The following is a 27,929-nucleotide window of genomic DNA, read 5'->3' on the forward strand; positions in this document are numbered from 1 at the left end:
GAGAAAAATCAAAGGTTTTCCTTGATTTAAGTAAAAACAATCTTCGGATTGTCACGGGGTTTCTAACAGGACACTGTCTCCTCAACGAACACCTCAGTAAGCTGAAACTGAGAAACAACGGCGAATGCAGATTTTGTGGGGAAAATGGGAAAACACCAGAACACCTTATCACTGAGTGCATCGAGACGACCATTCGTGCCATAAACCTTGGTACGTCTGATGTCGAGGATGGAGAGCTGGCCTCTGTGGAGCCGTCTCAGATACTGGCTTTTCTTAAAGCCCTGAGACTGTATGATGAGTTATAACTCGTTATAACTCAAAAAAGGGGAACACACAATAGATCTATAAGGTCGCGGTGATTAACTCCCCTCCTAAACATTCTACATTCTACAACTAAACTGCCCGTCAAATTAAATACCACAGCGATTTTTTTACTCATTTTCAACAAGTTGTAACTTTGAAAAAATGGACCAATTTTGTTGATTTTTTAGCATATTAAAGATCGTTTTTCGTAGATTGATCTGATTTTTCTAAATTTTGTATGAGATTTAGTTTTCTTTGATATACAGGGTGGTGAAAAAAAGAAATGCAATTTTTGTAATTTTTGTGTTGCTGCCATTATGCTAAAAAAAATTCAACTAGAATTATAAGTTCTGGGTATAGCTAAAACTAATATCTCGGGACGTATTTGGAATTTTTACGATAACTCATCTGCAATAAAAGATAATCAATTTTTACTCTAACTTGTATTTTTTCTACCTTTCTTAAGAGATATGCTAACAAAACTGAAATTAACTTTATAATGTAGGAACATGTTACATAAAAAGTGAATGTGAGTTTTACCCCCCGTTATTCATCAATACCGCGTAGATCCGCCTCGTACCCGCAGAAGTTCGGCTGTTCTTCTAGGCATACTATCCACCAAGTTCCTGATAAAATCCTGCGGAATAAATTCCCATTCGTCCCTGATGGCGATCGCCAATTCTTCCACATTCAAAAATTCTTGCTCTCTCTGATTCAGTTTTAGTTTCATCCTACTCCACACGTGCTCAATCACATTCATGTCAGGCGACCTAGCAGGCTAGTTCATTCGATCAATCCCATGCTCTCTTAGTGCCTCATTAATAATTTGGGCTCTATGTGGGCGAGCATTATCATCTATCAAGATGAATCCCTCACCAAAGTTCTGGACGAACGGCACAACAATCTCATTAACACATAAGTCTCTATATCTTACGGCATTCATTGTTTCCCCGATCAAAATTACCAAATCTGTTTTACCATTTCTTCTTACTCCCCCCAAACAGTCACTCCTAATACTTTTTCGCTGGTCGTATTTTTAAGAGATCCTGCATAAATCTGCGTTAGTTAAATCATTTTTTTTTAATTTCACATTGTAAAAGTAACGAATATTCTACAATTTTAAAGTTAATTTCAGTTTTGTTAGCAGATCTCTTAAGAAAGGTAGAAAAAATACAAGTTAGAGTAAAAATTGATTATCTTTTATTATTCCAGATGATTTATCGTAAAAATTCCAAATACGTCCCGAGATATTAGTCTTAGCTATACTCAGAACTTATAATTCTAGTTAATTTTTTTTGGCAAAATGGCAGAAACACAAAGATTACATTCCTTTTTTTCACACCCTGTATAACATAGAAAACTAAAGCCGGAGTCTCATGCATCCGAAATCCGATGACACGACGATCCGACGGTGCTCCTATTGGTCGAAATATTTTGACAACAATTTTTATCCGATAATTTTAACTAATCATCCGACGTCGTATAAAGTTAAATTTTGTTTAACTTTTGTACGATATCGTGTGTTTTTTAACCTCACTTTTTTTGAAAACATTTGTTTTTAAAAACAAGTTTAGTGGGAAGTGAGCAATTTCGGGATATTTGGCGAGGAAGTTATTTTTATAAGTGTTTCTCCAATAACACATGACATGAATCTCTATTCAGCGCAGCAGAAAAATGTCAAAACTGTCAAATTTCGGAACGAACTTTCGGATGTATGTGACAGGCTTTTTTTATTTCACACGATAACTTCAAATTTTGGATGTCGTACCATCGGATTTCGGATGCATGTGACTCCGGCTTAAATCTCATACAAAATTTAGAAAAATCAGATCAATCTACGAAAAACGATCTTTAGTATGCTAAAAAAATCAACAAAATCGGTCCATTTTTTTCAAAGTTACAACTCGTTGAAAATGAGTCAAAAAATCGCTGTGGTATTTAATTTGACGGGCAGTTTAGGTGCTGCTTAGTGTTATTAGTCAAATATATGCACTTATTTGTATTAAAAATAATTGAATAAACTATCTACGTATTCAATATTATACAGAGTGGTGCCTCTCATACGACACGGAGGCTCCAAGGAAAACGGTCATTTATATCGAAATTAAATTTTGGTAGCGAATGTAGGTTAGTTCAGAGCATTTTTAAAAATATAGAGAGTTCTACAGGGTGTCCCCAAAAAAGGTTACACATCAAAGTTTTGTTTTTGTAAAGAAACGCCGTATATGTTAATTGATTTTCGAATTCTAGGAGAAAAATAAAGGTGAGTTTTATAAAAGAATAAGTATATGACTAAAATGTAAGGTTTTTGACATATTTAATATTTTCTAAAAATAAAGAACAAATTTCAAATTCTCAATAAAAACTACCTATTGGAATTTACCCTGTATGGCCTGATATTTGGTTAAAATAGCCATTGTACAAATTTCAAATTCTCAATAAAAACTACCTATTGGAATTTACCCTGTATGGCCTGATATTTCGTTAAAATAGCCATTGTATGTTAAAGAAAATTAAAATTTAACCTAAAAAGTTATACAGGGTGGGACAAAATTAATATTAAACATTGGTCACTTTTAAAATCAAATTACTCCTTTATTTCAAATAGAACATCCAGTATATTCCGATATTCAATGGAGAATTCATATATCTTCAAAATATTCTTAAGGTGACCTACCTCTTAGTCAAAGATTTTCCTAGATAAAATCTAGGTGGCTGTGATATATATCTTTTGTTAATTTAACAAAAATGAAAGGATGTAGAGTATAATATATATTCGACGGTAATAAAAAAACACACATTTAAAACATATTTTAAATTACAGAATTAAAACTAGAAATAAGCGTATAATTATGTGACAAATTTTAGCTAGTTGAAATATAATGCTCATAATGCATCTTTTCCTGTTCACTGCATAAAATGATTCTCTTTTCAAAACATCTTTTCATGTCAAGCAGCATATTATGTGGAGTTCTACTTCGAAAAACAGCCAAATTAATTTCTCTCATGTTGTCGATAATAGTTGGTCGAGACTTGTAAGCACTGTCTTTAACATATCCCCATAAAAAAATCCCAGACTAGATAAATCAAGAGCATTTAGGCATTCTATGAATGGGTGAATACATACTCCAGACATGAATAATTAATAGAATCGTGGCACTTTCTCTCAGATGTTGGATAAGTTTAAATGTTCGGAAAATTTCTGAGAATTTCTTTGACTGACACAAAATGATAACTAGTTGCTAAATCCAGCTTTGAGCAGCACCCAGCTTTGAGCAGCATCCAAAAGCAGCATCCGAAATCCAGCTTTGAGCAGCATCTAAATGACCAACTGACTAATTCCTCAAACTCAGAAGACGTTGAAGAAATGTGGTCGAGCATCAAAGAATCATTCAAAACAGCAAATAATGCATTTCTTCTGCAACCAAGAGTCACAGCAAAGAATGAATGGATGACAGAGAATATCTTACAACTAATGGAGAATCGCAGGAAATGCAAAGTCAGTGGAGACCGTGATGGCTATACTTCTTATCAAAGAGGAGTTCGAAACGAGATAAGATTGGCAAAAGAGAAATGGCTAACGGAGCGTTGCGAGGAGGCTGAAAACTTTGTTCGTCTGGGGGACAGTTTTCATCTACACAAAAAAGTAAAAGAAATTGCTGGTATCTACAACAAAAGACCTACAACCACTCTTAGAAATGATCAAAACGAACCGATCATAGACCCAGACGAGTTACAGGAAACCTGGAAATCATACGTGTCCAGCCTTTTCAGTGACGACAGAACGCAGAGTACGCCCGAAGTTATTAACAATATACCGGAGGGACCGAGCATATTGGAGAGTGAAGTAAGATATGCCATGAAACTAATGAAGAACAACAAAGCTCCCGGGCCAGATGATATGTATGCAGAGACTATACACATGCTAAACGAAAATAACATGAAAAAATTAGTCAAGCTTTTCAACATCATATATGACACCGGACAACTCCCTAAAGACTGGCTGAGATCCACGTTCATCACTCTTCCAAAGACGGCCAATGCAAAATTATGTAGGGATTACCGACTGATAAGCCTCATGAGCCATTTTTTAAAACTCTTTTTACGCATCCTACATACTAGGCTATACAAAAAATGTGAAGCAGCCAGTGGGTACAGTCAGTTTGGATTTAAAAATGGGTTTGGCACGAGAGAAGCTATATTTAGTCTACAAACACTGGTCCAGAACTGCCTCGACCGGGGAAGGGATGTATTCATGGTGTTCATTGACTACGAAAAAGCGTTCGACAATGTGAAACATGACCTGTTGATAAGATACATGCAAGACCTAGGACTAGACAATAAAGATATCAGAATAATAGCTAACCTGTACTGGAACCAAACTGCCGAAGTAAGGCTTCAAAATTTTAAAACCACCGAAGACATTGAAATAAAGAAAGGGGTAAGGCAGGGCTGTATTCTCTCACCTATGCTATTTAACCTGTATGTAGAAAGAGCGTTTGCCGAGGTAATGTCAATGTGTACAATTGGTATAAGAGTAAATGGCATCCCAATCAATAATATTAGATATGCCGATGACACAGTAATCTTGGCAGACAACGCTGACGACCTTCAAGCACTTCTGCATATGGTTCAGGAGAAAAGTGAGCACCTGGGCCTAAAAATTAACTCAAAGAAGACCAAGTTTATGGTGGTTAGCAAAAATAACATCCCTGCCACCCCTTTATATCTAAACGGCATTCTAATAGAGGAAGTCACTAAATTTAAATACCTAGGCTGCCTCGTTACAAACAGATGGGATCCAGAAGTCGAGATCAGAAGCAGAATTGAACAAGCTCGATCAACTTTTCTTAAACTTAAAAAATTCCTAACGAATAATGATCTCAGCTTTCAACTCAGATATAGAATGGTTAAATGTTATGTCTGGTCCGTCTTGTTGTATGGTGTCGAAGCCTGGACTCTTAAAGTAACCTCGATAAACAGACTGGAGGCATTTGAAATGTGGACTCTTAGAAGAATGTTTAGAATCCCTTGGACAGACCTGGTAAGAAATGAAGAAGTCCTTGGAAAAGCCGGTCTGACTAGCCGTGAACTATTCGACGCCATTAAGAAAAGAAAGACGTCTTATTTGGGACACATCCTGCGTGGTCCTCGTTATGAATTCCAACGTCTTATCCTACAAGGAAAAATCGAAGGAAAAAGGGGAATAGGAAGAAAAAAACTTTCATGGCTCAGGAACATTCGACAATGGACGGGAATACATGACTTTATGTCTCTCCAAAATGCTGCTTTAAATAGAGAAATCTGACAGGATGCAAATGGACGGTCGCCTACGCAGGAATCTGCTTGGCACTTTAAGAAGAAGAAGTTGCGTCAAACATATTACAGCCACCTAGATGTTTTTTTTTATGAATTACCAAATAATAAAGATCTACTTGAACTAAATCATGAAAATGAAAATATCTAGGAAATTTTTTTTAAGGAGTTTAAAAGGTAGACAACCTTTATAATATTATCAAGAGACATAAATTCTTCATAGAATATCCGAATAATATACTGTGTGTCATATTTAAAATAAAGGAGTAACTTGCTTTTAAAGGTGACCAATGTGGAATGTAGTTCCAGTTTAGGTATCTTTTATTGAAATTTAAAAATTGTTCTTCATTTTTAGAAAATGTTAAATATGTCAAAAAAAAACATACATTTTAGTCATATAATAGACCTCACCTTTATTTTCCTCCTAGAATCCGAAAATCAATTAGTATACAGGGTGGTCGAAACTGTATTCCGGAAACTTCGGCAGCATATTCTGCAGATAAAAACAAGTATAGTAAACGCCACGAATGTTTGGGAGTGATTCATCGGTCGCTACCATGTGAACTAATCTGTTCAAGGTCACATAAAACTTAATTCCAGTGCCGTGGAGTTTTAAGTCATATAAAAATCAATATATAATCTGTTGTAATTGGTTGTTTTAACCGTCAAAGTCTTGTCAAAACATATATTTGGTTACAAATATAAACTGGAATGCCCCATTGGTCGCATTGCAAGCACATACATACCGCCATTACTCGCTGACGAGTATTTGACACGCATCAGAAGATGGTTAAGCAAGGCTGAGCTTTTCTGTGACTGAAAAGCCCGATACGTGATGTTATCTGTCTACCGTTGCAAGCACACCAATGGACTGACGCACAAAAACGAATCAATCAAAGAAACGCGATACAGTATCGTCTTTGTCAATCACGCTAACATTTTAGAATAAGTAGGAGGAGCGCAGGCAGATGATTAGACCGGGCCCTTAAAAACCTACGTCTGCGGTAAAAATTTACGTTTTTAATGTAAAAATGATAGCGCGCGTGTCGATTCTAACTTCATCAAGCGATGAATCACTCCCAAACATTCGTGGCGTTTACTATAAAAAAGTTCGTATAAATGTATGTCCTAAAATGCTTAGTTTCGGAGATACAAGGTGCAGAAGTTTCATTTTTATTTGGATTTTTTCCAAATAATTTTTGAACTAACGTCAATAATTAAATGAAAATCGGTGTCTGTGAGTTTTTTGACATGAGAAATTTCATTTTGATGTCATTATGACTCTTATTAGTAAGTGGCGCCACCTAAATGTGTTTTAACTGTTTTGAAGAGTAATAACTTCTCGTCCGTACCTGTATAAAACTACAGAGTGAGAAAATATACATTTCCGTGATTTTTTACGTAATAAATGTCTCTTGGTAAAAATCGCTACGAGCAACCGTACTCAAGATATTTAGAATGTAAATAGTCAATACATGTCATTATTAACAGAAATCAAACATATTATGTTGAGTAGATAGTTATTTGACTGAAATGGTAAATATGGGAACTTTTTATTTTTTTAAATTAATCATAAATTTTTCTTCGAAAAAATAATGATAAAACAGTTTCTGTTGAACTTTTGGCACAAAAACATTTCAAATTTCGACAGGCATTGATAATTTTGATTCCAAATATCTCGAGAACCATTACTCGTAGCAATTTTTACCAAGAAACCTTTTCTACGTAAAAAACGTCGTAAATGTATATTTTCTTACTTAGTAGTTTTATACAGGTACGGACAAAAAGTTATTACACTTCAAAATAGTTAAAGAATATGTAGGTGGCGCCCTCTACAAGTATGAGTCATATTGACATCAAAATCAAATTTCTCATGTCAAAAAACTCCCAGACACCAATTTTTATCCAAATATTGATATAACTTCAGAAGTTATTTGGAAAAAATCGAAATAAGAATGAAAATTCTACACCCTGTATCTCCGAAACAAAGCATTTTAGGACATACATTTACAGCGCTTTCAGATGGAGCGGAGCGTCAGCGACTTCGAGCAAGTACCATGAGTTTATATGAACAATTTCACGTGGGCGCGTATGCTCCGTCCGACGGAGTTCGTCCGACGGCTATCTTGAAAAAAAAAACGGTCCGTCGCGGACGGTCCGCTCCATCTGTTAGCGCTGTTATACGAACTTTTTTACTTATTTTTATCTGCAGAATATGTTGCCGATGTTTCCGGAATACAGTTCGCACCACCCTGTATAGTTTGTTCGATTACAAAAAAAAACTTTGATATGTAACTTTTTTTTGGGGACACCCTGTAAAACTCTCTAAATTTTTTAAAGATGCGTTCAGTTAACCTACATAATATGCTCCCAAAATTTCATTTTGATATAAACTACCGTTCTCTTAGGAGCATCCGCGTCATATGAGAGGCGCCATGCCACCCTGTACGTACCTTACAAATCTCGCCACCAAAACAAGCCTTTAAGAACTTAATAAAATAATTACAGCGCTCGGTATCCACGAATTCCACGATGCTCGTAAACCTTGTTAGTTGGCGTCGCCAATACTCCACTTCCACGTTCGGACCCACAAACTCGTTTTCACTCCTAACTTGTTGATATTGTACTAGACACTAAAGTTGGAAATATTATGAGAAAGACATTATACAAAATTGTTCACGAAATTTGTTGATTAAAGTGTTTTAGAATCAAATTTAGATACAATTTGAATTTTTTTACTTAAGGTTTACCTACTAGGTTTTAAGGTTACCAGGTGTTCAATTTTTCTAAAATATTTTCCACTTTCTGATACTTTCCGTTTAACTAGAAGCGGCCGTTAATTTGTTTATTTTAAGTAGCTCTAAATTAAATACTAAATAGGGATTGCAATTTTACCGACTTTTCAATATACCAGTAATCGGTAATAAGGGTGTCCCAGAAATGAGTGCAAATATTTTGAGGGTGGTAGATCTGGTCAAAATAAACATATTTTCTCTTTACCATTTTTAAAATAAATTGAAAATAACCGAGTTATTTAACTTTAAAAATTTTAAAAAATAATCGCAACATTTTGAGAACCGCCGGCAGATATCGCCAACTACATCCAATTACCCGGATCAAGCCCGGATTTCAGTTAATTCGACGCACTGTGTTGCCATATGAACAAGAAAGTATATGTTTAAGAGTAAGTCATAAAATCACAACACCTGAGGAGTTTGCAGAGATGCATTACATTTTTAAGATTGCGATATTACCTATTACATAAAATAAATTAAAAAGTAAATGTTTAAAAGTTAAAAAAGTTAAATTAAAAAACTTACCCAACATTAAAAAAGATACATATGACAGATCGATGTAACTGTGACAGTTCTCTTTTTCGATACACACTTAACTAAAATACACTTTACTGTGTTGCTTTACTTGTACATGCTATCATAATAACTGCTAAAATAGCAGTCCCCATTTTTTTATTTTAACACATTATTTTCATATAGGCTTCATCACAATTTGAACCACTGATTTACAAAACACCTTGAAAAGCACACATTACTTATACCTTTCTGAATGAATAAATGTTGAGAATTATTATTGTCTCTTACCGCCACTTTACGAACTACTTTCATTCTAAGAAAATACATGTTTCACTCAACAATTTTAAATACGTATTTTGTTTTTTTCGCTATTTTTTCGATGTATATCGACAAATCCATCGACAGCACAACCGTCAGCCAAGAGAGCCGCGCATCACTGTTAACTGCTCCTTTGTCGCGCCGCCGCCGTATCCAGCTTGCGTCATACGAGGTTGCCGTAGTTTCAACAATTTCAAATTCAAGACACTCGTAGCAATCAAATTTTTATTAAATTTTAAAAACAAAACAGAAAAACATGAAAGGAAACAAACAAAACACAAATTAATTGATTATTGATAAGGTCACAAAAAAGAAATTTCTAAAATGTTTATCGTAATTCAGAATTCAATATATCGAAAACAGCCCGACAAATAAACAATTCATTTTTGTTTTGTTTGTTTCCTTTCACGTTTCTCTGTTTTATTTTTAAATTTTAATACGAATTTGATTGCTTCGAATGTCTTGAATTTGAGATTGTTTTAACTACGACAACGTTGCTTAACATCGTTGTCAGACGCAAGCCCGCCACGACGGCGCGGCGCCTCAAAGAAAAAGTTCACCGCGGCATTCTTGGCCGACGTGCGACGATTGGGCTGTCGATGGAATTGTCGAAATACATCGAAAAAACAGCGAAAAAACAAAATACGTATTTAAAATTGTTGAGTGAAACATGTATTTTCTTAGATTGAAAGTACTTCGTAAAGTAATAATAAGAGACAATAATTTTCAGCATTTATTCATTCAGAAAGGTATTCAAAGTAATGTGCGCTTTTCAAGGTGTTTTGTAAATCAGTGGTTCAAATAAAACAGAAACATGAAAGAAAACAAAAATGAATCGATTATTCGTTGGGCTGTTTTCGATATATTGAATTCTAAATTACGATAAACATTTTAGGAATTTCTTTTTTGTGACCTGATTGTGAATAATACTCGGAATATGATGAATAATTTTATTAAATTTAATCCAAAATAAAGTTATTTTGCAGCGCAACAAAGATTTTCGTAAACGTCATAAACGTAATTTTCGGTGGATTTTGTTAAGTTTTCATTGAAAGGGTAAGTACTAAAAATAATTAATGTGTTTTTTCTATAATTATTAATAATGAGCACTGATAAAAGATTAAATTTAACATTCCTAATTTTGTCTATGAATTTATAAATGTAGAACTATGTAGAACGTGGATAACATAGGAGGTTGCAACACTGCAAGGTTTAGATACACCGTAGGGAAATCTCAGGTGAATAAACAAGTTGCACTAAAAAGTTTTTTCAAATTTCCCGGAAAATGTCAAGAAAAATTAAAAATTTCCAACATTTTTTTTTTCGCAAAAAACCTCATAGGCGTGTTTCTGGGATTGAACTGTACTACCAGTTTTAATATTTGCACTTATTTCTGGGACACCCTGTATAAAACATGGAATTACCGGTTTCCCGGTCACAGCATTTTCAAATATTGAAATCGCAAAACATTTTCCGATGCACGTCATCGATCATATTGTCAAGGTCAAGGTGTATTACTGGTTACATAACTGCATTACTGCTACATAATTGCAACGTGCATTGAGGAACCTGGCGAATTCGCCAGAAAGTAAAAGAAAATTACAGAATTCTTTAGAACGTTCCACGCGCTTTGGCAGTTGACAGTCTGAAGTTTGAATATACCGCGTTTTAAATTGTGAAATACCGTTAGAGTAATAGTAGTTGCATAAGTTGTGTTGTAAATAGTATAAGTTGTGTGTACAGAGTGAGACAAATAAAATCGTTTCGTATTTTATCGTGAGTTTAAATCAGTGGACCCACGGAACAATATAACAATATCAACATTGACACTAAAGTCTATAAACCTGGCTAAATGAAGTTTTGGCAAAAATGTTTAAATTTGTTGTATATTTTAAGATACCGAGCAGTTCTTCATTTTACTTTATAGAGCAAATGCTGGTAACAGATAATTTATTTAGATTAAAGCTGCAAAAATTAGTTTAAACCGAATTTTATTATCGCTATGTTGGTCACATTGCGCCGTGTTCAGCAATGTTGCCCTTTGCCCTTTATTATTTGACAATTATCCTAGTGTCAGTCATTATTTTGTATAATATCGTGTTGTTGTTGAACCCTTGTGAGTAATTGTCGTTTCTTTTGCATATTTTCATAGTTTTTTTTAAAAAATGCACTTTTAAGCACAAACAGTTTTTAAGAACTAAATTTTCGAGTTTTTGTATTGCATTTCTTGAAACTGTGTGTTGAAAATATGCCGAAGCATCTAAACAGTCGAAGCAAAGAGCATTTAAACAGTCGAAGCAAAGCCCTGTTTTTTTTTAAATTATTTTGAACGAGAACATGACAATAAAGGTCCTTTATTATCTACCTAATATTACCCTTGACTGCAGTCAGAAAAGTAAGTTTGATTGATAACTATACCAACATTATACCACTTTAAAATTTAGTTTTTATTAAATTCTGTGATTATTAGTTTGTGCATTAATAGCACCCTCTTACTTGTTATTGCAAGTGCAAAATACAATTCCAAATTCTAAAAAGTTTTAATGAAATAGTTGCATGAAAAACCCCGTATAGAAAATACACAATTTAATCACAATACACCAAAATATTATACAGGATAAGTCTTAAATAAGTGCAAATATTTTTAGGGATAGTATATTTCAACCCCAGAAACAAGTCTATAAGGAAATTGGTTTGAAATTGATAACGTGCAACTTTCGTCGCACGTTATCAATGACACCATGCGTCGTCTCATTGAGTTTGCTGGTGGTCGTATTATGATGTGCAACAAAAGCTATTTTAATTTCCCTATATGACGTTTATTTCGCGAAAGAAAATTTGGAATTTTTTGAAAAATTTTTACGAAATTTTTTTTAGTAATTAGTTAAAAACATCATTTCTCGATAATATGACAACATAGGTAGTAAATCAAATTTATAAGAAAGAAAATCCAGTAAAGATCCAGTGGTTCTCAAAATTCAAGAAAAAACAATTTTTAGAAGTTTTCAAAGTAAAATAAACTCTGTTATTTTGGACTTTAAAAAACGGTAATGAGAAAATATGTTTCTTTTATCGAGATCTACCAGCCCTGAAAATATTTGCATTTATTTAAGACTCACCCTGTATATTGGCAGAAATAGATATAACTTATTGTAACTTGATGAATGCCAAATTATTTTACTACCGGGTATTCTGAAATGGTTTCACATAAAATATTTTAAAATGAATAAAATTACAGAACTCAATAAAAAAATCTTATTTATACAGAACATATTGATTTTTTATATTCTATTCAGAACATCATTTTCTATCAAATAGAGTAAAAAATATGTAGTGCGCCATTTAAAAATGAAAAGAAAAAAAGGAAGTGATCGAAAATAATTGAATACGTGAATCAATTCCAATTTATGTGCTATACTAACACATTAAATATGTGTTTTATCTGAATAAATAAAGTAGTTGTTATAGGGGTGAACTACTATTGAAAAACACCTGGTATATTTTTTTATGTATTATGGTTAAATTGTGTATTTTTTAGTGCATTACTAAAAAATTTTCTCTTAAGTCAAATAGTTACCCTTTCTATTAATTTGTTCCATATTCTCACTTGAGATTCCACCCTTTGAATAAAAGCCTTGTTAAAATAATATTTCGATCTATCGGCCTCGTTCGCTAATAAGTCAGCAAGTTCTTCATCGATCGTAAATAAAACGATGCCTTCCAAATCTAGCTTGGTCTCTAATAATATAAAAAATAAATTAATATCAGTGGCGTAGCTACACCCCCCGCTTACCCCCTCCCACTATACCGGTTTCGTCTCTACAGTGGCTCACCCCTATAACTTTTTTTATTTTTTCAGATAAAAATCCGAGATTTGATGTTCGTAAGTAGTCATAGCGACACTTGAGCCAGACAGCCACTTCCGATCCAGATACTGATGGAGCGTAACGCAAATCAGGTAAAAACGGCTAAAATGCGCTAATAAACAAGCATGAACAGGTTTGGACCGCTTTTGAACTGCTTTGAACCGCTTTTTAGCTTAAAAAATAGACCTGTTAATGTTTTGTTCAAACCTGTTTATTTCTATTTTAAAGCGGTTGTTTCTTGTTTAAACCTGTTCATTCTTGTTTATTAGCGTATTTTAACCGTTCTTACCTGATTTACGTTACGCTCCATCAGTATCTGGACCGGAAGTGGCTGTCTGGCTTAAGTGTCGCTATGACTACTGTAGTATATGACATAAATTAGGATTGATTGACGTATTCAATTCTTTTCGGTCACTTCGTGTTTCACCGGAAATGACTACAACTTTTGATTTTTAAATGGCACCCTCGGTATTTTTTTACTTTATTCGATAGAAAATGACACTCTGAATCGAACCACATATGTCAACTTTTGAAATATTCGCTCAAAAACAAATTGTATTTTAAATTTCAATCTGGAGTGCCATGGCTGTGTTAAAAGGACTAATTTTTAATCAAGGAGCCTTGGAAAATAGATTTGATTGTCTAATGTTTTTAGTGTCTTGTCCTGGCCCCTTAAAAGATACCCAAATCGTATTTTTAATCATAACTCAGTTTTTTCAAATGGAACGAGGGTGGCTCATTAGCATATTTGGAAAAGGCATTTTTTGCGAATAATTTGATACCACACACTTGGTATTTCGAGTCGTTATGAACCGCATGTTACAATTTCAAATAAACCATATGTGAAAATGTCAAAAGTTGACATAAGATATGTCATTCTATTCAGACTGTCATTTTCTATCGAATGAAGTAAAAAAATTCCGAAGGTGCCATTTAAAAATTAAGAGTTGTAGTCATTTCCGGTGAAACCGGAAGTGACCGAAAACAATTGAATTATGTCATTCAATCCTAATTTATGTCATATACTAACATACCAAATCTCGTTGTTTTTTCTGAAAAAATAAAAAAGTTATAGGGATGAGCCACTTTTGAGATGCACCCGGTATAGCAGGGGCGTCCCTGCTATACAGGGTGGTCCGAACTGTAGTCCTTAAACTTCGGCAGCATATTCTGCAAATAAAAATAAGTAAAAAAGTTCGTATAAATGTATGTCCTAAAATGCTTAGTTTCAGAGATACAGTGTGTAGAAGTTTAATTTTTATTTTAATGTTTTCCAAATAATTTCTAAGTAACGTCAATATTTGGATGAAAATTGGTGTCTGAAAGTTTTTTCACATGAGAAATTTGATTTTGATGTACGATACTCCTACTTGTAAGGGGCGCCACCTACATATTTTGAACTGGTTTGAAGAGTAATAACTTTTCATCCGTACCTGTATAAAACTACTGAGTAAAAAAATATAAATCTACGACATTTTTTACGTAAAAAGGGTATCTTAGTAAAAATCTCTAGGAGTAATGGTTCTCAAGATATTTGGAATCTAAATTATCAATGTTTTTTTTTTAATTTGGATGTTTTTTTTAATTTGAATGTACCAAAAGTTCAACAGATCGGTTTTATTATCATTTTTTGGAAGAAGAAGTTGCTCGATATTACCTATAAATTGAATATATTTTAGTTCATTTCAGCATACATAATTATATATATGCTAATATGTTGACGTAATTCTTATTGTAATAATGTATTCTATTGTAATAATCTATCTAATTAACTGATTTCGTTCATTCTGCCTATTATAGAAGGTAAAGTATTTCCTTAAGATAACGTCCGCTTAGGGTAAGCTGGCAACGCTGACAAAATTCATCATGGCATCCCGGATTCAACCAGTCTGATTGGTCGAAATTCTCGCACCTCTTGCCGCCATTACCCCCAACTTTGTGCCCCTCTCTAGGAATAGTAGAAACAGTCACTACTATTGAAAAATCCAGTGGCGGTGTTATTGTATTGTGTTTTATATCTTTAACTTGATTTGTGTTTATTGTAATTAGTACACGCGTTTTAACAAATATTACTATATTTGGCAAATGACTAAACAAAATGTAGGTATATTTAAAGTAAAATAATATTATAAACTTTACTGGAAAATATTATAAAAATTCCTGATATATTTTTATGAAACACCGCACGCTCGTGGATATTTTATGAATGAAATCGGTCATGATTTTAGAAAATTGCCATCCCCTTGCCGTTGCCCCGTTGTTTCAGATCCGTTTATCAGACTGTAACTATCTACTGAACATTGTTTTGACTATATTTGTATTCTAAATACCTTAAGAACCTTTGCTCGTAGCAATTTTTACCAAGAAATTTTTTACGTAAAAAATAACGGAAATGTTTATTTTTCATTCAGTAGCTTTATACAGGCATGGACGAAAAGTTATTACCCTGCAAAACAGTTAAAACACATGTAGGTGGCACCCCTTGGGCGGCACCCCCTACAAATAGGAGTCATGTTGACATCAAAATCAAATTTCTCATGTCAAAAAACTCTTAGATACCAATTTTCATCCAAATATTGGCGTTACCTTAGAAATCATTTTGATAAAATCGAAATGAAAATGAAAGTTCTATACCCTCTGTATCTACGAAACTAAGCATTTTAGGACATACATTTATACGAACTTTTTTACTTATTTTTATCTGGAGAACATGCTGCCGAAGTTTCCGGAATACAGTTCGGACCACCCTGTATATTGCTATTTCAAACTTACTGTCAAGAAATTTAACAAACGAATCAAAATCGCCCAAAAAATTTAGCTTCTGCATTCTTCCCATAGCAGTTTTGGGCAGGTCTCCCCATTCTTTCGACATTTTCAACGGGGGATCGATTAATTCAGCAAATATTTCGTAGGCTATTGAGGCGCAGTTTTTTGTTCCTCTGCTCAAGTCCATTTCAGTAAAAAATATTTCCTGTAGATCGTGGAGATATATATTTGAAAGACAATCAAAAATGTTGCATTTATACTGTGATTACAATTAACAAGTGGTAACGTAACGTAATAAGTTAACTTAAGTCCAAGTAAAGTTCGCCTCAGACACGCATGCTTTTCGCTCGTTTTGCTTACGCAGAAAAATATTATCTTTAACTTGATTTGTGTTTATTGTAATTAGTAATAAGTTAACTTAATAACAAGAAAAAATGTTTTTGTACTTCGTTTCTCTTAACTTGCAATGCAAGAGGGTGTTTGAAAAAAATGGTAAAATGTGTGCACTGCGTGAAGAAGTTGAAAACTTGTTTCACTGAATTGTAAAATATTTTTTGTCATACGCTCCCAAAAACAGCTATTTTACGGACTCATTTCAGTCCGTAAAATGTTTCTTTTTCGGCCTAGGCCGTAAAGGTCGTCATGGCAACCTTTATGGACTAAAATGTCTAAATTCGTTATTTGGTTGTTTTATTTTGTCATTCGAAATTTGTCACAAAATCACATAAAATTATACATATATTTATAATTAAATTATTAAATACTAACAATATCAAAAGCTAAGTTATTTGTTTAAAGTAAGTACCTAGGTACCTATTTAAAAGAGGCTTTTAAATTAAAATATTCTTAAATTACAGTCACAAACATTCAAACCATCGTCAATTTGGTCGAAATATTCCATGCTGAGAGCAGTGTTAAGTGTTAAAGAAGATATTATATTGACAAATTTCCAAAACTTATTGCTTTTTTGAAGAGGAATTCGGTTGGTTACGAGCCTAAAAAGTCTAAGGTTTTGTCCATAAAAGAGATCGGTGATTTTTTGGCCACGGCTAGTGATGAAACTTATTTACTTACTAAGGTAAGTTTGCGATAATGATTTTTAAAATATATAGATGGTTTCTTATTCCATTGTATTTGATTTTTAAATTATTAAATACTAACAATATCAAAAGCTAAGTTATTTGGAAAAATAAAAATGAAATGAACAATTTTGTGCATTTTGAAAACTTGCATCTGCAATCGAAACGACTCCTCCATTGGCAGGTAAATTTACTTTCTGATGAGGTGGAGTAAATGCGAACGATGATGTACTTGGTAATACATCCGTGGAAGTGGTCGCGATTTTCTTTTCCCCCATTAGCAGTTTGCAAACTTTCTTCTTTTTCTCAATAGATTCTTCTATGTAACCTTCGGCCACTGTGGACGACCTAAATAATTATTGTTGTTTAGAACAAGATCGGAAAATATTAAAATTTTTACCTCCAACCTCCTAGGCGTTTCAGCGATGTAAAATCCACATCTGCATCTGCAGCAAGAGTAGCAGAACTACGTCGGAAACAATGACCTGTATATTCGTTTGGGTTCGACAACTTTAAAAATGCTGCTACAATCGATGGCATCTTCCCAAATGAATGAATGCCGACTCGTTGCACGGTGCATTTTCCTTTACGATAAGAGATGAAGACATAATCATGTGGTACATTTTTTGGCCTAAGACAAGCATATTTTCTATACAACTCAACTGGATTGACAACGTTCCCTTCGTTCACCACCGGAAACACTCTTTTGATATTAGTTTTTGTATCCGCAAGGGTAACTAAAAGGCAGCTGTTGTCTTTTTCTATGATGTCTTGCACTCGTAGAGAGTACAATTCTTCTCTTCTACATGCTCCACAAAGAGCTACCTAAAAATCAAATACAATGGAATAAGAAACCATCTATATATTTTAAAAATCATTATCGCAAACTTACCTTAGTAAGTAAATAAGTTTCATCACTAGCCGTGGCCAAAAAATCACCGATCTCTTTTATGGACAAAACCTTAGACTTTTTAGGCTCGTAACCAACCGAATTCCTCTTCAAAAAAGCAATAAGTTTTGGAAATTTGTCAATATAAATATCTTCTTTAACACTTAACACTGCTCTCAGCATGGAATATTTCGACCAAATTGACGATGGTTTGAATGTTTGTGACTGTAATTTAAGAATATTTTAATTTAAAAGCCTCTTTTAAATAGGTACCTAGGTACTTACTTTTTCGTGGAAATAATTTAGCAATACATCTTCATTTACAACGAATACGCCATTTTTGTCTTTCCATTCATTAAAAACATCATATTCTTTCTGGTAAATGGCACGAGACTTCACAGGAAGTAAATCCAACACGATTTCTTTGGCCTTATTAGCAATATGTTCGGGATTTTGGAACATTTTAAAATTGTTGATGAATTTGTGTGATTTTGTGACAAATTTCGAATGACATGTCAAAATGCGATGAAATAAACAAACTCGTTACTAAGATATGAATTTATAAATAACTTTTTTTTCAACATTATAATTTCAAATATGGAAAATTTGCAAATATGCGTTCTAAAAAACTGTAAAAAGCGTATGACAAAAAATAGTGTATGTAACACGTACCTAAATTATGTTTTTTAGGACTCATCTACTATTTCGGACTCGGCTAACGCCTCGTCCGCAAACAGTAATGATTCGTCCTAAAAAACATCATTTTAGGTACTAGTTACATAAATAGCTATTAGTTTATTCTTTAGTTATTGTAGTACTGTAAACATGCCATCTATCGTTGGGAGATTCCTCACGTAAAAATAAGATTTATTTTTTTATATCAACATAGATCCAATTCTGCTGTATTTCGTAGTTACAGGGTCTTCATCTTTTTCTAATTTATTATAATTTTATTCGTCCATTTAGCGATTCGAGTGAAATTTTGAGGGTATAAGCCTTGTTTATATATTCTTAAAGTTGCTCAACCGACTAGACAAAATGTGCTGCCAACTGGAGGACAAATCGTGAACCTTTCGGGGCGGAGTCAAAAATATCGATTATTTTCGTTATTTTCCTCAGAGTAATGTAATAATATAGCCCCGGGTTTCTGCGAACTTTAATAGTGATCAGCTGATTAAGAAATTTAAACGAAACTTTTATTTTATTGTAAACTGTGGATTATTTTTGCCTGTTATTTTAAGAATTCTAAACCGTATTAACAAAGAAATTATTATTTCGATATGTTGGTACATTATTTATAATAATTTATGATAATGCTAATTGCTGTTAATTAAGATTTTAAAAAAAGTTACATACCTATTTTAATTTGATTTAATGCAGGTTTATAAACGAATCATTTCATTCTTAGATTATTTTATTCTAAATTGAGTGCTTTACGAATTTTACAATATTTTTTTTTGAAAACATAAAACTTTTTACATTTTTGATGCCAACTAATTGGCATGGTATTATTGGTATGGAAATTAGTCAAGAAAGAAAAGAATTGGCTATAACTTGTAATTTTTCGAAAAAAACATATTATACCTACATATATCGCTGAAAAGCTTAAAAAATGGCGCTTTTTATGAAGTCATGGCCAACTGTGGTTTCCATTTAAAAAAAAACATAATGTTTGTGTCATATGTCAAAAATGACAGGCTTTGGAAAAAAAAACAGAAAACACAAACTCATTAGGTACGTGATTATCTACAACTTTTATCTGAAAACTTTTTGTCTAAAATACCGTATGACCGAATGAAAACGGCGTCAGTTATGGCTATGAAATGACGATCGATGATATTTCCCATATAATTTTACATATAAAATGACAGCGATTTTCATTTTATAGCCATCGTTGACGCCGTTTTTATTCGATCATACGGTAGATTATAATGGAATTAGAGACAAGTTTTAAAATAGCCAAAATTTGTTTTTTCGAAATATCTAGTAAGCCTTGAACTTCTCCGAAAAATCCGAAAGGCGCATATTTATGACCCCACAAAACTGCAATTCTTTCCCCATTTAACCGACTCTATCTCCAGTAGTTTCCGAGATACCCATAGAGAACATCGTAGGAAACTCACCCTGTATAGTATTTAGAAACTATTATTATTATTATTTGACTAGAGTAATTTGATTAATAAGACTCGATTAATTTAATTTAAAATAAATTTGATCAGATTTTTTTTTTCGTTTATTCTACTACCAGAAAACCAAAATTATATGATAACGCACTTTTCAACGAAGTTGAAGGAAGATATAGTGTATCTATCACAATACTTAATAGAATTACTACAATTAGAAGAAAAACAAAAAGAAAAAATACCCAAATACCTTCACCTACTACTCATCTACAAAATAAACTAATATAATCTTTTATAAAAACACTACACAACTACTTCTTGTATTCTACACTGAAAAAATTATCAAACTTACTAATTAATCAAACAAAAAGAAAAAATAACCAAATTATCCCTTCACCTACTACTTAACTACAGAATAATAAACTATAAAAGCACTACTAAACTATTTCTGCTATTCTACACTAAACATTATACATAATTAAACTTAATAAAATTAATCTAATTTTATACTACAACCACTACAACTACAAAGAAATAAGAACATTTTTTAAAACTAGAAGAAACAGAACTTCGATACGTGCGACCAGTATAATAGATCAAGCGGACAAAGAATACAAAATACTTTAAAAATGTGCATTCAGAAAGGAAAAATATCTCGAAAATTATCTAAACAAACATTTTTTTTCTTATCAGTGAAAAGCATCGGCCTCGTCGGCCTTGCGGAATTTGTCGGGTATTTACAAGGGTCGAATTGTATAATTACCAGCTTTTATAGCATATCTAATAGATAAAAAGTAATAATAATCTGGTCGATTAGGTCGATCTAATAAAAAATAATCTGGTCGATTAGTAACCAATTGGCACAGTCCGAAAATTATCGATTTTTATTTTCTCTGTTTTTATTGGTCGCTTCAAAATTCAGAGTAACAAAAAATATTTTTCTGTAGTAAAAGACCGTGAAATACGCCCCGCCATCTCGTGCTTTACATCCATAAACGTCTTATGTTGAGCTACTTTAAAAATTCATATACAAGGGTATAAGTTACGATAAGTGGGACATATTTTAAAGCTAAAAAAATACATATTCACCAGGGCATATGGGTTATCACTGGATTTTTTTTATAAAAAATACATGTACGCCACTGACTTTTTTTACTCTTGTTAGCAAAATTGTATAAACCGTTTAATGCCGATGAAAAGTTATCTCTTGCTATTTTGTCGATTTCGGTCTCCTTGATGAGATAAACGAAATTTTATTAATTTATCCTAATCCGAGTCTAATAGAAACCTTTAAACTTTTTTAATATCATTAACAGGTCTAAATTTTAAATAAGTACTCATTGATTTCTCATCAAAAAATACGAAAAAAGTTCCTTTAAACTTAGATGCGAAAATGGGTAGTTTTAAAGTTACAGTATGTTAAAACTTTTTAAAATAGCCTTTTGTAATTATCTTAAATGCCATTATTTAAATGTTTTTGAAATTGCTGTAGGTAGTACTGAACATCAGTTATCATAATTATTAAATTTATTAATTTTATTTTTCTCTTAATTATATTAATTGTAAAAAATGTCTATACCTATGTGGCGGATTCATCTATCCAAAAAAATCCTTATGGGTTTTTCGCCACTGCACTGCAAGAAGAATCTACAAAATAAAATAGTTATTTTTTGTAAACACTTCTGCGTTAAACCTAAACGGACGCTGCTTGTCAGAACGATTTCTTGTAGACGTATCTGTTTTAAAAAGTAAAGTGTTCTCGAATAGTTCAATTTAAATATTTTAAATAGTTTTTTTCTTGATTCTTTATATTTTTTTGCTTCCGACGACGGAAAGAGAAAACTTTCCGAAACGTTAAGCATTTTTTTCTTTGTTAGGCAAATTTTTATTACTGTAAACACAACTTCTGACAAGCAGCGTCCGTTTAGGTTTAACGCAGAAGTGTTTACAAAAAATAACTATTTTATTTTGTAGATTTTTCCTGAAGTGCAGTGGCGAAAACCCCATAAGGATTTTTTTTGGATATATTAATTGTGATTAATAAAATTGCGTTTATTTGATCAAAAAGATCAAAATCGATAAAAAATATACAACTTTTTATCGACATTAAACGGCATACACAATTTTGGTAACAAGGCAAAAAAAATCAGTAATGGGTTACTGACTTTTTTTTTGTGATGATTTTTTAGAAAAATATTCAAGTGATAACCCATAATATGCACGTACCTGGTGAATCTGTTGACACTTTCTTAGCATTAAAATTTCTAGCAGTTATGGTAATTTCTACTCTTAAAATTTCATTCCAATCACTAACAGAGCTCTTGGGGGAAAATTATAATAAATATATAAATAAAAAATAAATTATAATATAAAATCGTTAAGAAAAAAAAATAAGACTTTAAAAATAAGACCGCTCGTTCTTTGTAATCACCAGGAACTATTCTTACGTCGTTTATGTTTTTTAAATCTAGAGTGATCCGTTTAACTTTATAAACCGCTACAGCTTTTTCTTTTAGCGTTTCTTTTATCCCTCTTGTGACATATATTCGTTTAATGGGACCTTTGGTAACAGGATTATATCGTCCAGTTTCTAAAAAATTAATAAATTCTATAGAAATCTTGAAAAGATAGAGAGGTATAATAAGAGATGGTGGTGCCTTATCGTCCACTTAGATTAGAACTAGTGTAATCCATTTTATACAAAATTGAGACTTTCAACGAGAACTAGAGGTGGGATTTCTAGTTCCTTAGTTCCAGTTCCTCCAGAGGAGTAGTTCCTTGAACTAGGTCTTTAGTTCACATTAGTTCCCGACTAATATTAACATCCCCATTGCTTGCTCATGTGTTTTGTTTAAGTCAGAACTATTCATAGTATGATCTGTATAATTTTTATAATGTGCGGCTTACAGGGTGAGTCTTAAATAGGTGCAAATATTTTTAGGTGTAGTATATTTCGAACAGAAACACGATTATTTTTTTCGAGAAAGATTATGAAAATTTGAAATTTTTTGGAAATTGTTTTAGTTTTTAGTTAAACAACATAACTTCTTGATAATATGGCAACATAGGTAGTAGATTAAATTTACAAGAAAGCAAACTTCCAGTGGTTCAGAAAAGACCCAGTGCAGTGGTTCTAAAAATTTATGCAAAAAAATATATTTTTTATTTTTAAAGTAAAAGAACTTGGATATTTTCGACTTATTTGAAAAGCGGTAAAGAGAAAATATGTTTCTTTTATCGAAATCTACCAACCCTGAAAATATATGCACATATTTAAGAGTCACCCTGTATAACCAGACCTGTAATTGCGTTTATTAAAAACATATAAGGTAAGTTTTATTGCAGATAACAACAAAAAATTATAAAAGAAACTCAAATCAGAGTTTAAAAAACTATAATCAATTGGAGCAAATAATAAAAAACTTAATACTGGCACATAAGGTGAAGTTAAATAATAAATATGAAGTTTTCTCTCTTATTTTACGAAAAATTGCATTTTTCTTCACTTCCTTTTTTTTAGTCTAAAAAGCCAGAAATATATATAGTTCGTTTTATAAGATATTTCTTAATTTGAGGGACCTAAAGCGAAACATTCCCATAAAATATTCAAGGAACAAATTACCAAGACAATTTACTTTAGACAAGGCCGAATCCGGCGTCGTCGCCTTGTATTATATCTCGGAACTACTAAATAGAGTCCCTGAACAAGTATCTTATTTAGATCCTCTCGGTCCTTTCGGTCCGGGACCGGAAACATACGGCTGGCACTCCCCACTCCCGCCTAGCCAGCATAAACAAAGTGCACGTTTAACAAGATTTTACTCACTTTTTGAATCAGTTTTAGAGTGTCTAGAAAGTTCCAGATTTAAAAGAAAACCTGACCAAATTGAAAGTAGATATGCTTATTTGATAGATTTCTTCAAAAATTTTAAAAAGATACAAGGGACAGGCTAAATTTAGCCTGTCCTTGATCCCTCCTTGATATCCTGACGATTCTACATCCCATATATGTTATTTGTATAATGCCTTGTATTCTTATGGTAAATTCTTTGAGGCTGTTAAAGAAGTATACGGCCCAACCAAGAAGGTAAGCTGCCCAATCATGGCACAAAATGGCGAACTTCTAAAAGAGGAAGAGCAAATTAGAAACCGCTCGAAAGAGCATTACAGTCATATCCTTAACCAAGAAAACAACCCCAATATAGAAGCACTAAACACAATACCTCAGTATAACAGCCTCGATGTTTTAGATACCCCAATAACAGAACAGGAAATAATGGCATCCATAAAACAGATTAAAAACAACAAATCAGCTGGCTGTGACGCGACCCCGGCGGAAATCTATAAGTGTGCAAGTAAAGAACGTATTGGTCATCTTAAGGCTCTCTTCGATGTCATATGGGAAATCGGAGAGGTACCTCAGGACTTTTGCAACGCGAATATAGTGAATATATTTAAGAACAAAGGAAGTACATCAGACTGCGGAAATTACCGGGGAATTTCACTATTGGCTATCGGAGGAAAAATTCTTGCAAAAATTATGTCAAATCGCCTTGACCCACATATAGAAAGAATCCTTCCAGAATCGCAAACGGGTTTTCGCACCAACCGTGGCACCGTCGATTCCATATTTTCCATCCGCCAACTACAGGAAAAAGTAAAAGAGCAGAAGTCTAAACTTTATGTTGCATTCATCGATCTAACAAAAGCCTTCGACTCTGTGAACAGAGATGCACTGCGCAATTATGAAAAAAATCGGAGTACCCAATAAATTTCTTACAGTGTGTAAAAGCATCCATAACAACAACCAGTCAAGAGTGTCACATCATGGATCACTGAGCGATCCCTTCCTGACTAATACAGGAGTTAGGCAGTGATGTGTCTTAGCGCCTCTTCTATTCAACATATTCATGGCAGCGCTCTCCATTATAGTGGACAGCAAACTGCAGGAGAGAGGATTGGGCATTAGATACAGATATGACGGCGGTCTGTTCAACATAATAATGAACAGTGCTTTCCATAAAAGCAATAAAATGAAAAATGTACGAAATAATATGCATGTACTGATTTCTTTCGAAAATCGACAACTATGAAACTATGAGCCCTTCCTGGACACAAACGGTATATTGTGAGACAGAAAATTGTAGAGCGAAACAAGCCCTATAACATAGGATACAACATTTTAATGAACAGTGCTTTCCATAAAATCAATAAAATGAAAAATATACGAAATAACATGCATGTACTGATTTCTTTCGAAAATCGACAACTATGAAAATATGAACTTTTCCTGGACACAAACAGTACATTGAGAGACAGAAAATTGTAGAAAGAAACAAGCCCTATAACAATAGGATACAACATTTTAAAATCAACAGTGCTTTCCATAAAATCAATAAAAAGAAAAATATACGAAATAACATGCATGTACTGATTTCTTTCGATCCGTTCTTTAACTAGTCTTTGATTTAGTTCCTCTTGGTCCTTTCGGTCCGGGACCAATAACATACGACTGGTACTCCTCTCTCTTGTCTAGCATTGGGCTACAATTGCGCTGAGCGATCGTCGCCGTCGTCGGTCACAGTCTATGTCCTCGTAACAGGTCCTGGGGAACTAGTCTTTTAAAACACCGGGAACTAGTTCCTTTCGTTCCCGGGTCGCAATAGTTCACTAGAACTAGTTCGTCCACGAACTACACACCTCTAACTCTAGCTAAATTCGTTCTGCATTCAATCCACAAGGCCTTATGACATAGTTCTGCCTGAAAATCTCAATTTTGAATAAAATGGACATAAACTAGTTCTAATCGAAGGAGGCGTTATGCAGTCTAAGTTACATTAAGGAAAAGATAATGGTACCATGTTTTGGTGTTCTTACTACTATCTTATTAGTTATATTAATTATATACTATCAGTTTATTTTTCATTTTGAATCAGCCTAAAAAGAGTTTTATTAAAAGTGTTCTATATTAGTACATTTATGATAAAAAAACGGCGTTAAGTTACCTTAAAATGCCGATCGCTGACATTCATCATATTTTTCCATATACATCTAAAACATCATCTCTTATTTCTAAGGTAACTTGATACCGATTATTTTCATTATACGGTACATACAATTACGCCTTAATAACAAATATTAAAAAATATTTTTGTAACCTATAGGATATGGAGGACCATCTTGATATATGATTAAAATGGCCCTAGTTCCGTTCTTGTCCAAAAAGTAATTTAGTAAGTGTATGTAAGTGTCGTCGTCTATAGCTCCTTCCATAATGAGGTTCGGATCGAGGCCCAAATACATAGCTACCATATCACACACGTGTCTTTGTGGTAACTGCAATTCTTGATATCTAGCCGCTCTTAATTCTTTAAATTTCACCTTCAAATAAATAAAAATCTTGCTGATCTTGATGTAATTGTAAATTAATGTACCGCAAAAACATACATAAACATGACCAAGATAGTTCTGGAAATGACAGTTAACACATCTTTTGAAGCCTAATCAGAAGGCCAGGAAGTTTACTAATACTATTAAAATAAAGTCGAAGAGCCAGTGACAGGCAACCTATATATAATTAATAAAGACTGAAATGTTGTCCAGTGAGTATCTCATACCTGTCAACCATGAGATGGAGTCTCGCTACGCCAAACGAGGTGGAACCTTGAGTTACTTAGGTGCGCCAGGTGTCAAAATTTCACCAACTTTGAAAGTATTTTATAACAGCTGTCGTTAATAAGTTTTCATTTCTTTGTTTAATTAACCAAACCATTAACTGCAATTATTTTCCCATTTAACCGACTCTCTAGCTCCAGTAGTTTCCAAGTAGTTTCCAGTATATTAATAATAAGACGTAAACTTAAAGTACTTTTCGAAACTACATTATAAATGTAAAATAGAATATTCAAATCTGACAAAATCATATGTATATGTGCCATTGGAAAACTCACATGACAAATTAAAAATTAAGAAAATTCTTAAACACAAACCAAAGATTATAGCACACAACACACAAAATATACAACGACCATTGAGATAATAACAATACAAAAGTACTATAAAAAACGTATATCATATATCATAGTATTGTGGAAAGCTACGATATTCAAATAGAAGATTTTTAACAAAATTTGGCAAAACACAGGAAAACTCAAAATCGGCCCCGTGTACTTGTGACAAACATCACAAGTACATGCAAGAGGTACGCTCTGTATAGAGTACGGCACTGTAAGAAATGCCCTTTAAATGCATCTTGTAGAGATCTTAGTAACAAAAATTTAAAGGTCTGAAGAATAGAATGTACTAGTATACCAATAATTCTTAAAAAAAAATACCATTAATTCTTAAGAATTCAAAATAGTGCTATGCTTAATTGCTTAATTGGGTGGTGACAATTTTCCAACATACCAACTTTAATAAATACTTTCGAAACACAGAGAAGCTATAACCTCTTAAATAATTTATATTATTATTAAGATTAAAACAAGTACTAGTAAAAACGTATATCATATACCATAGTATTGTGAAAATCGACGATATTCAAATAGAAGATTTTTAACAAAATTTGGCAAAGCACAGAAAGACTCAAAATCGCCTAGAATATTCTACATATCATATATTGTGCCCTTTAGTGGCGCCAGCAGTAGTATGTGGATCGGCTGTGCGAGATGGTTCTGGGTTCGATCCCCAGGCAGTACGGTAGCTAAAAAATATGTATTTCACAGAAAATCATGCACACAGCACATCAGCACACCCATGCATTGCTTCAAGCACATTAAAGTATGACAGAATAGATGTCAATGGGCTCAAACAAATACAAAGATAAATCTAATTTATCTCCGTAAAAAATACAATTTTCATTGAGTAAATTTATAGGTGACGGCTAATAACAGTCTAAAGTATCATAATTTTATGGTGGAAAATAATAAAGAAACCATAAAACATTAAAATAGATATAG

General features: G+C 33.0%; 1 protein-coding gene across 2 annotated transcripts in view; it reads right to left on the minus strand.

Moving 5' to 3' along the window:
- Positions 1-27,929, minus strand: part of LOC115879908 (dynein heavy chain 8, axonemal) — a 145,373-nt gene that overhangs the window by 117,247 nt on the left and 197 nt on the right. For both annotated transcript variants that reach the window (XR_004049777.1, XM_030896955.1), the window contains exons 2-6: positions 26,130-26,352; positions 22,419-22,561; positions 15,887-16,085; positions 12,826-12,986; positions 8,073-8,252 (exon numbers count right to left, since the gene is read on the minus strand). Coding sequence is in view for 1 of the 2 variants with exons in the window: in XM_030896955.1 (XP_030752815.1) it covers positions 8,073-8,252; positions 12,826-12,986; positions 15,887-16,085; positions 22,419-22,561; positions 26,130-26,352 (906 nt within the window). In the remaining variant the exon portion in view is untranslated. The remainder of the gene's footprint in view (positions 1-8,072; positions 8,253-12,825; positions 12,987-15,886; positions 16,086-22,418; positions 22,562-26,129; positions 26,353-27,929) is intronic.

The sequence above is a fragment of the Sitophilus oryzae genome, unplaced genomic scaffold (genome assembly GCF_002938485.1).
Source record: "Sitophilus oryzae breed Bouriz unplaced genomic scaffold, Soryzae_2.0 scaffold_158_pilon_pilon, whole genome shotgun sequence".
Lineage (NCBI taxonomy): Eukaryota > Metazoa > Arthropoda > Insecta > Coleoptera > Curculionidae > Sitophilus > Sitophilus oryzae.